The sequence below is a fragment of the Argopecten irradians genome, chromosome 9 (assembly GCF_041381155.1).
Source record: "Argopecten irradians isolate NY chromosome 9, Ai_NY, whole genome shotgun sequence".
In the NCBI taxonomy this organism is placed as follows: domain Eukaryota; kingdom Metazoa; phylum Mollusca; class Bivalvia; order Pectinida; family Pectinidae; genus Argopecten; species Argopecten irradians.
In genome coordinates this window covers 33,844,540-33,858,994 of record NC_091142.1, presented here as the reverse complement: position 1 = coordinate 33,858,994, position 14,455 = coordinate 33,844,540, and the positions used below count along the sequence as shown (strand labels likewise).

The window sequence follows — 14,455 nt, the reverse complement described above, 5'->3', positions numbered from 1 at the left end:
TGGAAATTTGAATATAATAGGAAATTTATTATGAAGAAAGACATCAATATGGAGTACATATATAGTTGACAATGTGGAAGATTGAGGGTACGGAAAGAGTTAAACTTGTTTCATAATTTTATATGCTACTCGTTTAAAGGCTTGTGTCATATCAAAATACTGAACTCCTTTAATTAATATCATTTAATAATATAGCCAGTCATGTAAGATGCTTTATATAATACTGTGGTGCAAAATAAAACTACATGTACACATGTATGATAAGTTAGAGTAAAATTATCATTTCACATCACAGACAGATACCAACTTGGCTTTGACTATATATTTGTTCTTTGAAATAAAACATTTTACCAATTAATGCAACCATATAAATAAAAACGTAGCTGATAGCTTGAGCAGCACTTCAAATAAAATGATACTCATAGTACAACCATAATTACTACCAAGTGTCACCTTGATTTCTGCAGAGGTATTTTTTTTCTATCTAGAGAGGAACCATTCTGATCTACATTTTATCAGAGTTACTTCCCCCTGTTACTCACAGGGTTACTTCCCTTAGTTTTCACTATATTAGTCTGTACCCAAGGAGTTACTTTTCATCATTTCATCCTTTACTCAAAGAATGAAATGAAAGTAAGTAACTTAAATAGAGAGGGACAGACAGGGGATTAGATTTCTACAGACAAGAAACATCATGAATCTGGATGAGATTGAGAAGTTGTTGTATTTGAACACTTGTGTTCTAAAGAGGGATCTTCATCAGACTCATCGGACAAAAATATCCTGTCCCTGATTGCTTTGTCACTGACATCATACACAGTTTCCTTGGGAGTCCAAAGTTTTTCAGTACCACCAGTGTCCAGATCTTTTTTCATGCTTTTCACCAAATCTGTAATATCTGTGATGTTGACAATCCAATCACTGCTATATTTCAATAGGGTCTGAAAAAGATAACCAATCAACCTTTACTTAATATGAGCTGAACTACGTACAGTTTCAACAGCTTGGTCCTTTTGGACATTGAGACTATAGAAAAATGTCCAAATCCTGTTTCTTTCCAAGTACATGTACAGATAAAATATGTGATAAAAGGTATAGACATGTGCATTGTACAATGTAACTGGTCCCCCCTTCACCGGTAGATTATCTCTCCTGAGTGATTTTTAGGTACATTTGGGGCTGAATAAAGGCTCCTTCCCCGGGAAGAAATTTTGCCATATTTACTCAATTTTATGTTAATATTATCCCAAATAAAGGAAAACTCTATAATACCCTGTGAACATGTGTCGCACACATGACATAACAATTCTTAAATATGGTGTAATGTAATTTCACATTTGAGCCAAATGTTGGATAAATATTGCATGAGAATTATAGTATCTAGTATAGAATTAAGATATTTTATATTTTTTACAAGAGAAAAATTATAGTAGTCATTAGATTGTGAATAACAATATCTTGTCACATGGTTGACATATCCATCAGCCTTCATCTACAGATAAATGGTTAGTAATATACTGTACCTGCCCTTTCAGTCCGAGCTGGATGGCTTTTCTTCTTTGGTTAGTATAGGTAGGACTATGGTCAGGGTCCCACTGAAGTCGAACTGTAATATCCTTTGTTTGGATTTTCTTTGATTTCTGGAACTGTATGATAAAATCATTTTAAATTTAGATATATCTTAATACAATTTTTATCCTCTAAAAGAAATATAACTTTAAATGACCAATTAAACAATAGAACATAAAATAATGGGGATATAGATCAATTGTTTCTATAGGGAAAAAATTGTCAAATTTTCCAGGCAGTTCACCTCTTTATATTTACATAATACATTGTACACTAAAACATGTATAAAATGAAAAAAAACTTACAACAAATTCATGGTTATAACGTAGTAAATATCATTACCCCATCCTTGTTCCTATAAGGTGTCTGTAATATGTGTATAACAAACTATACTAATAAAGAAGTGAGTTTGTTGGTCCCCAGAGATTTGTTATAACCATGTTTTACTGTACAAACACAGTTACAATGGGAATACAAGAAGAAGGAATCACATATGATTTTAATGAAAAACCCCAAAACAACTCTTTGGAGATCAGAGGTCAAAGGTGGAATGTAGCAATGTTTTATCCATTCTCGAATCTCTAGGGGTTACTATCTCTGTCATTATATCCACCCTTGGACTATGCCAAAGTAAAACTAGATAGTGTGACAACAGATGAGTGTAGTATGGTCCTTTGATGTACATCAAAATAACAAAATAATGGTATACTGTATGGCGTTGGTTTTAGTTGGGCGTCACTCTCTGTAATCTTTACCAGGATGTCTCTGTAAGCCTGTGATTGGTCAGTCTTTTTCTCCTCAAATGTCTTCAGTTCTGCTATGACTCAGTCTACGGGTGGATATAATGACAATGGTAGTAACCCCTCGAGTAATAAGTATCGAGGATGGGTTTTGTAATGATCTTTATGAAACTGTTAAAACACTATAATCTGTTATTACAAGAGATCAGAGAGGATCTTGGCGCCACCAACCACTGTTTGATTCTAGTGCTTGACAATGGAAAAGAGGGATCTTTCTGCTGCTTTTCAAACTTTTTCGAAACATACAACATATTTGAAATATGAAACATATCACCTCATTACTTTTTTTTAGAAATTGGCCAGTAACAAACTTCAACTTATCCAAAATCAAGATGGCTACCAGTTGGCCATCTTGTTGACTGATCGGTCCTAAAATGCAATATGCACAACTAAGGTCCTAGGGGAACATACATATAAAATTTGAGAGAGATCCCTTCAGTACTTTCTGAGAAAATAGCGGTAACAAAGATCCAAGATGGCGGTCTGGCGGCCATCTTGTTGACCGATCCATCCCAAAATACATTATGCACAACTAGGGCCCTAGGGGAACCTACAAATGAAATTTGAAAGAGATCCCTTCAGTACTTTCTGAGAATTAGCGTTAACAAACTTCAACTATCAAGATCCAAGATGGCGGTCTGGCGGCCATCTTGTTGACCGATCTGTCCAAAATACATTATGCACAACTAGGGCCTACGGAAACTACAAATGAAATTTGAAAGAGATCCCTTCAGTACTTTCTGAGAATTAGCGTTAACAAACTTTAACTATCAAAATCCAAGATGGCTGCCTGGCGGCCATGTTGTTGACCAATCCATCCCAAAATGCAATATGCACAACAAGGGCCCTAGGGGAACCTACAAATGAAATTTGAAAGAGATCCCTTCAGTACTTTCTGAGAAATAGCGGTAACAAACTTTAGCTATCAAAATCCAAGATGGCTACCTGTCGGCCATCTTGTTGACCGATTGGTGGTCCCAAATGCAATATGCACAACAATGGGCCCTAGGGGAACCTACAAATGAAATTTGAAAGAGATCCCTTCAGTACTTTCTGAGAAAATGGCGGGTAACAAACTTTAGCTATCAAAATCCAAGATGGCTACCTGTCGGCCATCTTGTTGACCGATTGGTCCCAAATGCAATATGCACAACTTGGGCCCTAGGGGAACCTACATATGAAATTTGAGAGAGATTGCTTCATTACTTTCTGAGAAATAGCTTTGGTAACAAACTTCAATTGTCAAATATCCAAGATGGCTGCCTGGCGGCCATCTTGTTGACCGATCGGTCCCAAAGTGCAATATGCACAAACTAGGGCCCTAGCGGAACCTACATATAAAATTTGAGAGAGATCCCTTCAGTACTTTCTGAGAAATAGCGGGTAACAATCTTCAATTGTCAAAATCCAAGATGGCTGCTGGCGGCCATCTTGTTGATCGATCGGTCCCAAAGTGCAATATGCACAACTAGGGCCCTAGCGGAACCTACATATAAAAATTTGAGAGAGATCCCTTCAGTACTTTCTGAGAAATAGCGGTAACAATCTTCAATTGTCAAAAATCCAAGATGGCGGCCTGGCGGCCGGCATCTTGTTGACCGATCTGTCCCAAAAGCTATGAACTTTGTTGCATAGCGGTAACAAACTTTAACTATCAAAATCCAAGATGGCGGCCTGGCGGCCATCTTGTTCACCGATCGTAGGGCACTAGAGGAACCTACATATGAAATTTGAGAAAGATCCCTTCAGCCCTTTCGGAGAATTAGCGGTAACAAGAAATGTTAACGGATTTATATGAAATGTTATATAGCTATGTTACATCTTGTAGAAATAGTTCATGACAATATCAAACTACATTTGTATCTAAATATTTAGCTTCCTTAAAAAATTGAGACCATCTGACTTCAGTATTAAATATTTCATTGCATAAAATCAATAAAATGGCATTTATTACATTTGATTGAATATCTATTTTAAGCAAACATCAGTTTTCTTTAAATGTGTTGTTTTTCCAATCAATTTTAGAGCTCAGATCTCAAACCTGTTTAGATGTGGTGGCATAAATCACCTTATGGAATTAAATTTTGTTCACACATATTTTATTTTGTTAAAAGTGTTTTTTGACTACCCTGCCCGAATGCGGACTCTGAAGGAGTGGGTTCATTAGGGATAAAAGAAGTGAATTCCTTTAAAACGCTACTTGTCATTAAGTTTTCCATGGATTTTAAACATATTAGATCAGACAGATCTTTAGGAAAAATGGGAACAGATTTGGTATAAAAAGTTATTCTAATTTTGTATTAAAGGTGTCTGACTCCCGAGGCAGGAAAGTGGGACCCAATAAAGTTTGGTTTAAAATTATTTTTATTCCACTGGCCTAATAAATGACATCATAAAGAAACAGTAAAAGTAAACTCTTTGAAATTAATCTTCCTCTTTGAAATTGCCATACACATTGCAATTAGTTTATTGTACTTGTTTAAAAGACAACTATATACTTTCAAAAATCTACCTCAACTGTGTAAGCTTTTGATAAAATTTCATTGAATCCATCCCTTGTAATGCGGACAGCTAGAACTCTTTCTTGGCTTTGTTTAGTTGCCCAGCCACATCTGTACATCATCCATAGAAAATTAGTTTTGATCCAGGACATTCTGGTTAGTTGGAAATCAGGTCCACCAAACCTGTAAATGGAAAACAACAAAACCCCTCAAAACTTTAAGCATTGGTATAACCTTATATGAATTATATGAAATATATGAGTAAAAGAAGCGGATCAGTGTGGTCTGTTTAAATACTGTCTGTCTCACACAGCTGATAGAGCATGCTTCTTTGACTCCGGCCATAGAGCTGGTGGTTTCAATAGCTTATCAAACAGAGACATACCTGAGCTCAAATTCTACAGGAATCTTACATGTGTATTTTCCCTCTTCTTTTCGCTTTTTAACATGTTTTTATATCTACATGCCCTACAGAAACTAATATCATTCACACAGAATGGAGCTATTGTCTGTATAGTATAGACAGTACCAGTCTCACCAGCGAGACATCTGAAGAAATTAGGGAGAAATTAGGGATGAGACAGAGAACAAAATATCCACATTTACAGTATATAGTTATATAATCTATTAATATCAAGTTAATATTTATTTTGCTTTCCACGATTGAACTGGCCAATAACACTTTCCAAAGCACCACAGCTAGTACATAATCAATATTCCAGGTGAAAATATCAATATTGTTATACCTATCCCTGGACTACATCACTGTATGTATGTCATTTCAAGACAGAAGGCTGTGTGCAACAACTTGTGTCTACATAAGATGAGTTAATTTGGTCTGGTCTTTTTACATCAATAGACATTTGTTGATTGAATCATTGAACAACTCATTGGCTTTAATTTTAAGTTGGTTGTTACTCCTTTGTATGAAGTCTAGAGCCAACATTGTCAGAGGTTTATTAGAGATGAGACACTTTTGAAGTATTACATTATTTCTACATTGGTGTGCATCAGAAGTTTTCTTAACTGAACATCATAATCTAATATTAATGGATTATCTAGGCCTGTGATAGGTCTCCTGTTCTCCTCAAATGCCTTCAATTTTACGAAGACAGTTTAAAGTGGATAAATTGACACAGATTGTAACCTCTGAAGTGTTACCAATAATCAAGTTATTTTGTTGAATGATCCTCCCCAGTCTGATCATAATTTTACATAAGTTATATCAGTATCTGCCTAAGCTAAGCTTTCATTTCCTCGCTTTCTTACAACATTTATTGTAACTAGCGCCCCTCCCCCTATACTCGCCCTTTTCAGGAGAAGAGTTGAAGTTGTATAAACGCCTCCATCCCATAGATTTAAAAATGTTTCACAACATGTGATGCCTCTAACCTCAGCGCTGTATGCCATATTACATGGACTTGGGAGTCTTTTACATGTGAATCACGACATAATAAGCATGTCTCAAAGGTTAGAAGGCATATGCGTCACTGTAACAGATTAATGTACAATGAGTACAGAAAAATTTAAGATATGGCCGACTTTTTTCGTCCACAATTTTACATTTTATTGCCCCTCTTTGTTACAATGATTTAAGTGCCCTGAGCGCTAATTATGCTGAATACTGTATGTGCATTCACTGATTTTCCCCCATAGATGTGCTATATTTTACAGATCTTTATAAATTATCAATTCAAGAATTAAGCGCTAGCATTTGAAACTGGCAATGACCCAATCCAGAACCATTACACTCTACCCTTCCTTTTTAGCTCATCAAAGGGCCGGTGAGCTTATATGCCATGGCGCCAGCGTTCAAAATTAACGCTTGTCCGTCTGCCCGTGATCGGCAATTTTATAGTCGGGCAGACAATTTTTACTGTGCAGCTGGACCTTTGACCGGCAACTTTTGGTCCAGACAGAAGATAAACAAAACACAAATGGCAGTAGAATTGTAGAAAGGTCGAAGATCAAACTGTACAAAACAAATTTTCGTAGTATTCTGGTTTTCAGTCAACTTTGTTGAGAGCCTACGATGCGAATCCGGATATGCAGATATATTTTGTTAGTAAAACTCTTACTTTGCTAGTAATTATATAAACTAAAAGGATGAATTGTAACTTTGTAAGGACTAGTAACTTTCAGTCAGGACCAGTAATTATAACTTTTAGGGTCAGCTGGTCCTGCATGGCGCGGTGTCCGTCGTCCGTCCCTCAACATTTCCTTTAAATCGCTACTAGTCATAGAGTTCTGCATGGAATGTAACCAAAATTTGCCCAGAAACATCCTTGGGGGAGGGGAACAGAGTTTGTATAAATTTTGGCTCTGACACCACCGAGGCAGGAGGGACGGGGCCCAAGAGGGGAAATAAAGGTATACCCTTTAAATCACTACTTGTCATAGAGTTAGAACTGCATGGCTACTTGTCATAGAGTTAGAACTGCATGGAATGTAATCAAATTATGCCAGAAACATCCTTGGGGGAAGGGGAACAAAGTTTGTATAAATTTTGGCTCTGACCTCCCGGGGGCAGGAGGGGCGGGGCCCAATAGAGGAAATCATTTAAATCGCTACTTGTCATAGTGTTCTGCATGGAATGTAATCAAATTATGCCAGAAACATCCTTGGTGGAAGGGGAACAAAGTTTGTATAAATTTTGGCTCTGACCTCCCGGGGGCAGGAGGGGCGGGGCCCAATAGAGGAAATCATTTAAATCGCTACTTGTCATAGTGTTCTGCATGGAATGTAATCAAATTACCATATATAGGTATGCCAGAAACATCCTTGGGGGGGGAGGGGAACAAAGTTTGTATAAATTTAGGCTCTGACCCCCCGGGGGCGGGGCCTAATAGGGGAAATACAGGCAAAGCCTTAAAATTGCTACTAGTCATATGGTTCTATATTAAATGTAACCAAATTTGTCCAGAAATATCCTTGGGAGAAGGGGAACATAATTTATATAAATTTGGCTCTGACACCCCGGGGGCAGGAGCTGAGGGGTGGGGCCGAATAGGAGAAATAGGGGTTAATTCTTTAAATCACTAATAGTCATAGAGTTCTGCATGGATTGCAACCACATTTGACCAGAAACATCCTGCGGAGAAAAGTAACAAAATTTTGGCTCTGACCCCATGGAGCAGAAAGAGTGGAGCCCAATAGAGATATTAGAGGGAAAATTCATTGAGAAAAGAAAGAACTATTTAATGAACCTGTATATAGAACATTAATTAGCATTACAAACCAAGTGATCGATACAGGCTCTCTGGGCCTCTTGTTTTAGCGTTTGCTACGAAGACTTAACACACAGCCCAGGTTGAGTAATCCACTAATATTAAATTTTGAAAATTTCTATCTCATATCAGTTGTACTAAACCTCTAACATTGTATAAAAGTTATCCCCCTGTTATAAGCATAACACTTATGCTTGAAACAGAGTTTCACTTGGTCACTAAAGGATTATCGCCTTTTGGCTATGTGTATAATTAGTTTCCAGATGGCACGTGTCAGTTTCATTATTAGATAATCACGTATAACATCCGCTTACAATCAGAGACTGCCATGTGCTAGTGTAATGCTAAAAGAAATGGACTGAAAGGTACGTTTCATCTGTAGCATTATAAGTGTACTTACAGGGACAGATAAATGTATGATTTATTGATTATGTCAATCTATTATTTTGCGTTAGTAACTGATTGTATGTATCTTTCTTTACGTACAGATGACTGTGACCATAAACATTATATTATAAATACAGAATAATGTCCCACAGTCTGATAAGAAAATGGCTGACCAGTCGGACGAGGATACTTTCATGTCATTGGCCATGAGTACAAATGTAGAAGAAGCAGAAAAATGTAGGCATTACCAGACTAAGATTCAAACTAGGATCCATCTTAACACTGACCGGAGAGTTCTAACCATTGAGCTACCTAGTCGCAGTGATCAACTCAATCCTGAACCATAGGCGGCTGTTACTGACAAATACCTGTTGTTCAATTTACAAATACCTGTACATCTTGATAAGAGTTCATTGACTTTTATGCATATATATCTAAATCATTGTATAATTTCATGTTTTAATTAAAACATGGATATGTCATCTAATTATCAATAGTTTTTCTATTTCTAATACAGATCTAATACATCAGTTGTACATTGTATGTGTTCCTGTGTTCCTGTAAAATAGTTTTAATAATTAGATCTCATAATATGTCTTAAACACGTTACACTTATACTTCACAATTTACATACATGTATATTACACTGATATATATAGTACATATACTTCACCTCTGATTCTCCACAGCAAATTTAGCTATGGAAGGTTTGTAAGCTTGGTAAACAACGATGGATTGATCATCGAAAGCTGCCAAAATGTGTCTACCAAATTTTGGCCAGCGACTGTTCTGCTTTTCATATTGTTCCAATACCAATTTGCAAGTTTTCGACATGCTGACTGTCACCTCTGTTGAAGTATCACAGGCGGTGGCCATTGCTTCTGTTTCGATAAATGTTGCTGAAACATCTGCAATAGTCGATTGCACAAACAGGAAGTGCCGTGGAACACCTCAAAGGGTAATATTGCAACTTCCGTTCACAAATAGTCCAATAATATATATTTTAAGGGTTGATATTATTTTTATCACATATGATGACAAGCTCTTTATTCAAATTTGCAAATGCTGTTTTTCAGATAGCATTATAGATAATTCTTTGCGATAAAAACATTTACTTATTTAGCGGAGGAATATCAATGGTGTCAGTATCGTCTTTCACGAGAAAATACGTGATTTAAAAAAAAGATGGCGTCTCGTAGCCATGTGGATGTGAATGAAAGAAGATTGAGACCGATTTATGGTTCGTTTTACCGCTCAAAATGATATTAATCAGTTTTTAGAAAACATATAAGAATTGATGATTATTTCAGTAATTCACAACTGTTAAAATGTTATATATGGTTCTGCAATATCTAAGTTTCTCTGCAAGTTTTGACATTAGCTTTCACAACAAAAAGATGCAACAAGCTAAACAGGAAACGTCAAAGTTACATGTGTATGATCAAATGCATACATGAAAAAGAGACAATGTGTTCATACACATATTTAATGTAGCCCTGTTTGAATCGCGTCTCCTTCTATACAGCGTTGGTCTTGTATTCATACACTGCTTCGAATTCTGTAACGATATATCGTTAGGGACAGGGTACGAATAAAAAGGGTAGGCTACGAATAGGCACACATTTACATGGTTAAATAATACTATTTAGTGGAAAATGATAGATATGTGTTCAGTTTGTGTTTGCAATAATTGCATGTAGGATGTATGCATTCGATTTTTCCACTGGTCTTTTGCATCATTGCTGCTATATCTACAGGAAGGAAGTTTGTTTCCTGATAAGCTTCAGCACTGCCTTCATAACAGTGTATTTAATTTTAACCCGAAGGGCTCTTATGTTGATATTTGCATTATCTTGTATGTCTATAGCAACTTAGCAAGACCATCAGACAATTTGGACCAATTTAAATTAATTTAAAGTGAAATTTAATGAACATACAAAATCAAACTAAGATGCATGAAGATATGTAAAGAAGTTTTATGATGGAAAACATAGTATAGTAAAATTATATATAAAAAAAAACTGTGTTCCCATGCATGGAAATGGGGGCCTCAGAGTGCAGATCAAATTATTTCTGACCAATAAGAAGCTGTGTCACCCTGAAATCAGAAAAATAAAAAGACAGTAAACATTTTTAATATACTATTAGTGATTCAGATTGGGGCTAAAGGAGTATCCTAATATGATAAATATTGAAACACGAATTAGAATCTGAGGTTCAAACTGTAAGGTTTAGTGAACTATTGTCAATTTCAGATTGTCTTGATAATGGAAACAACAAGAAAGCCATTCAAGAGGCAGACAAAGTGTTGAAGAAACAGAAGGATTTACAGTGCGCAAAAGTTGGTTTTATTTTATTAAGATCCTAAATCAATTTTCAATAGATTAATTAACGTTTAATATGAGGTTTGAAAAGATATGTCAGTGCCGTGGTTTGTTTTTAGAAAAGCTCTATTTCCACCAAAGTAATTAAACGGAGGCCTTGGACTCAAAATATAAATAATGTCAGATATTGAATTACAGTGAAAATTGGTATATGTGGGTTATTCAAAACAGCAATGTATTTTTTATGAGTAAGGCATCTATAATGGTCCTATCACAATCATTACCTCCTAGTTCTTAAGAAACTTGGAAACTTTAATTAAGATTAATCTTCTCTTCTCAAGAAACCAGTATTTAACTTATCAGCACCATGTTTCGCATAAAAAATGTATTGTTAGGGATAGGGACAGTTAGATAGAAGGTAAAACTTATCAATATCATAAATCCAAGGTAAGTGATTAAATGTGGCTATGTTTCTGGGAGATGCCCCACTTTTTCAAAGCATCACTTGTTGATACAAATATCCATGATATTGTCAATATTAATTCTGATTTAATTCAACTTTGACCTTCAGGTACTGAAGGCTCTTGCTCTACTCAGACTTGGTCGGCATGATGAGAGTTCAGCATTGTTGAAGGATATACACGCCCAGAACCCGACTGATGAAGCCACGCTTCAGGCTATGTCCATATGCTATAGGGAAGTATATAAATGTAAGTTCTCCTAACTGAATGGTGGCATGGACATCTGAAATAGCTATTACATCATTTAACTACGGATACAGCACAATTTTTTTAATGATCTCAATGTAAGGAACTCCTCTCAGTTTAAGGCAATGAAGGTACATCCTAGCTTATTGACTGAAAAGCAATGTACTTAGTATCATTGTTATTCTTATTGCTGAATTCGATCTTAAAAGTATGCAAGCATGTATGGTGAATTGTCCATAAAATGGACTTCACAATAATATTTAATTAAAATTGTAAATTGTGAATATACATGCGATGTATCGCATCTGTTTCAGTGGACCTTATAGCTGATCTTTATGAAAATGCTCACAAGCATCGACCAGATAATGAAGACATCTTGTCTTCGTTATTCATGGCATATGTTCGTCTTGGAGACTATAAAAAACAGCAGCAGACAGCTATGACACTGCACAGATTACAGCCTCAGAAAAACCCCTACTACTTCTGGGCTGTCATGAGCATTGTGATGCAGGTACAACAAATGGCTTCATACACTTATAAATTAGCTTTGTTTTAATTGAACTTTGAAAATGCAAAGATTCATTTTAAATCACAGTCTCCTTCAGAAATCAAGACCTTGAGATTGCAGTTTGTCTTTATATGGAGCTTTAAAAACACAGAGATTCTTTCTTGCCAAGACATATATATATATATATATATTATTGGGTTGAAATATGCAATATGACCATTAACATACAAGAGTGGGTTACATGCATTTTGTTTATACATAGGAAACATCATTTAAATTCTTTAATTGTCTTTTGTAGGGTCACCAAGATGAGAAATTAGCTAAAGGCATGTTTCTTCCTCTTGCTGAGCGTATGACCAAAAAATACATTGATGAGGAAAAGATAACGGCAGAAGCAGGTATTCATTATGTTTGTGGCTCTATTTTATTCAAATTGTTTCATTTTACATAGAAGATACCAGAATGTTGGTAAAGACATCTATTTAAAACATGTTTTGTATGATAGTAGCAATCTTTTAACTCAACGTCCTGTTTCAGAGGTCCAGATATACCTCATCATTCTGGAACTTCTGGAGAAGTGGGAGGAGGCTTTGAAAGTTGTGGAGGGACCACTTGGAGGTAAAATGTGTGGAATGTTTTGTACTATTATGCCCTCAAAGCGTCTGTATTACATTTCAGTTATGAAATTTTTGTTCACTGTTTACGCACAAGGAATATATGTATACCGGCCATTATAGACAGGTGGTCGTTAGAGCAGGTTTGAATGTATCTTGCTATTATGTAATAACTGGACTGGAAACAGAATTTTTGAAAGAAGAGAGCTTAAATCCAGGAGTCAAACCCTTCTGGTAAAGTTTTTGACTTTCAATTCATTTAGATAATTTCCATGGAAAACTCTATGAATTCCATAAAAAGAAATTTTAATAGTATTGGTATTAAATTTTTGATTTCTTTCTGTTTTCCTTTCACAGCAAAACTCACAAGTGAGTTCAACTTTCGTGAAAACAAAACAGCAGAACTGTATGCAAAATTAGAGAGATGGCCACAAGTGAACAGAGAGTTTAAAAAGCTTCTTAAAGACAAGTAAGGGTTTTTCTATTGCAGCTTTGATTGTACATTGTGACTGTCATATAGGGGAGACAAAGTATTTAGTAACTAGATTTATAGCTGAAATTATCTTTTGAGGCCTTAATTCAAATGTGGAGTTAAAGTATAAAATATGTGTATTAAAATTCTTTTCCCATTAAAAAGCTATCTACGTATGTTCAAGTCTTACATTGGTACCAACATGATCTCAGTTATTAGTGGCTTACCAAAATCATCTTTGTTTTTAGTCCGGATCACTGGAATAACTGGCAGGATTATATCCGGTCCTGTCTACACCTGGTTGAGGCTAGCTGGACCCCAGACAAAGATAGGTAAGGATGATATTTAGAATAGAAAATTATATTTTCTTTTATTAGTTCAGACATCGTGAAAGTTGAAAAAAAATGGCCGGACATTCGGACCAGCAAGGACTGTGATTAAGCCGGACCAAACAAGATTTTGCTGGACCGAACATTAATGTGAAGTTTTGAAGTAAACATAACTTCCTGCTATAAGTATCTGGGCAGCTGTTTCATGATAATCTAATTTATCTTATGCAGTTTACATATTTGCTAAGTTCGGCACCTGCATAATACTTCAGAGACACAATTTCTACCAACTTCCAGTACTCAATAATTGCCGGACGGTCGGTCCCGACCAGATTTTGAAATAGGCGGTCCGAGTCAAATTTTGTCGGACTTGTCCGTCGGACCGGCAAATTTCGCGATGTCTGTAGTTGAACGTCCGTAGAAAAACCACCAACCAGCAGTCAGAACCTGGCAACTGCCCCACATGGGATACAAACTTGCTACCAGAGGTGGAGGGTTTGTGGTAATATGTCGAAATAGAAGTATCTCCTTTGCATCATACTTACCTGCTAGGTGAAACAAACTACATAAGGTTTAAACCACTTCTCGCTATTACCCGATAATAAAAAAATGATTACTCCCCTTGGTCTACAATGACTGGTCCCTCCGCGCATGCACGTACCAATCTTTTATGAGGGTCTAACTTAGCATTTTAATTAAACAAATAAGAGGAGAGTTGGGCGGGTAGACCAAGCAGGTAAGTATGATGCTCGGAGATAATCCTCTCACAATGAGAAAGGATATAATCTCCTTCGCATCATACTTACCTGCTAGGTGAAACAAACTACATAAGGCTTCAGAATACAAAGCTTGTAACAGGAGGTGGGATTTGTTACTCACTCAACTAGGCCTCTTCATCCACCCTTCAGTCTTATTTCTGTTCTGTCGTTAGGAAGGCACAACCAACTCTGCCAGTCTCACAACTCATATTTCTCAAGTAGTGACTGGTGAATGTAGACTCTGATTTCCAGGAAGCAG

The 14,455-nt window shown here is 36.2% G+C and overlaps 2 protein-coding genes across 2 annotated transcripts in view; one reads left to right on the top strand and one right to left on the bottom strand.

Moving 5' to 3' along the window:
* Nucleotides 1–165: 165 nt before the first annotated feature.
* LOC138332126 (uncharacterized) lies at nt 166–9,431 on the bottom strand. The gene is made up of 4 exons (XM_069280098.1): nt 9,158–9,431; nt 4,882–5,053; nt 1,524–1,646; nt 166–941 (listed from the first exon to the last, which is right to left on the bottom strand). The coding sequence occupies exons 1-4, from the start codon at nt 9,358–9,360 to the stop codon at nt 693–695; spliced, it is 747 nt and encodes a 248-aa protein (XP_069136199.1). The 5' UTR covers nt 9,361–9,431; the 3' UTR covers nt 166–692.
* Nucleotides 9,432–9,659: 228 nt separating this feature from the next.
* LOC138332124 (N-alpha-acetyltransferase 25, NatB auxiliary subunit-like) overlaps nt 9,660–14,455 on the top strand; it is a 30,535-nt gene continuing 25,739 nt past the window's right edge. Inside the window, 8 exon segments of the mRNA XM_069280090.1 lie at nt 9,660–9,724; nt 10,740–10,825; nt 11,380–11,518; nt 11,830–12,026; nt 12,322–12,421; nt 12,561–12,641; nt 12,995–13,106; nt 13,358–13,441. Of these exon segments, the coding sequence (XP_069136191.1) occupies nt 9,670–9,724; nt 10,740–10,825; nt 11,380–11,518; nt 11,830–12,026; nt 12,322–12,421; nt 12,561–12,641; nt 12,995–13,106; nt 13,358–13,441 (854 nt within the window). The 5' untranslated portion in view covers nt 9,660–9,669.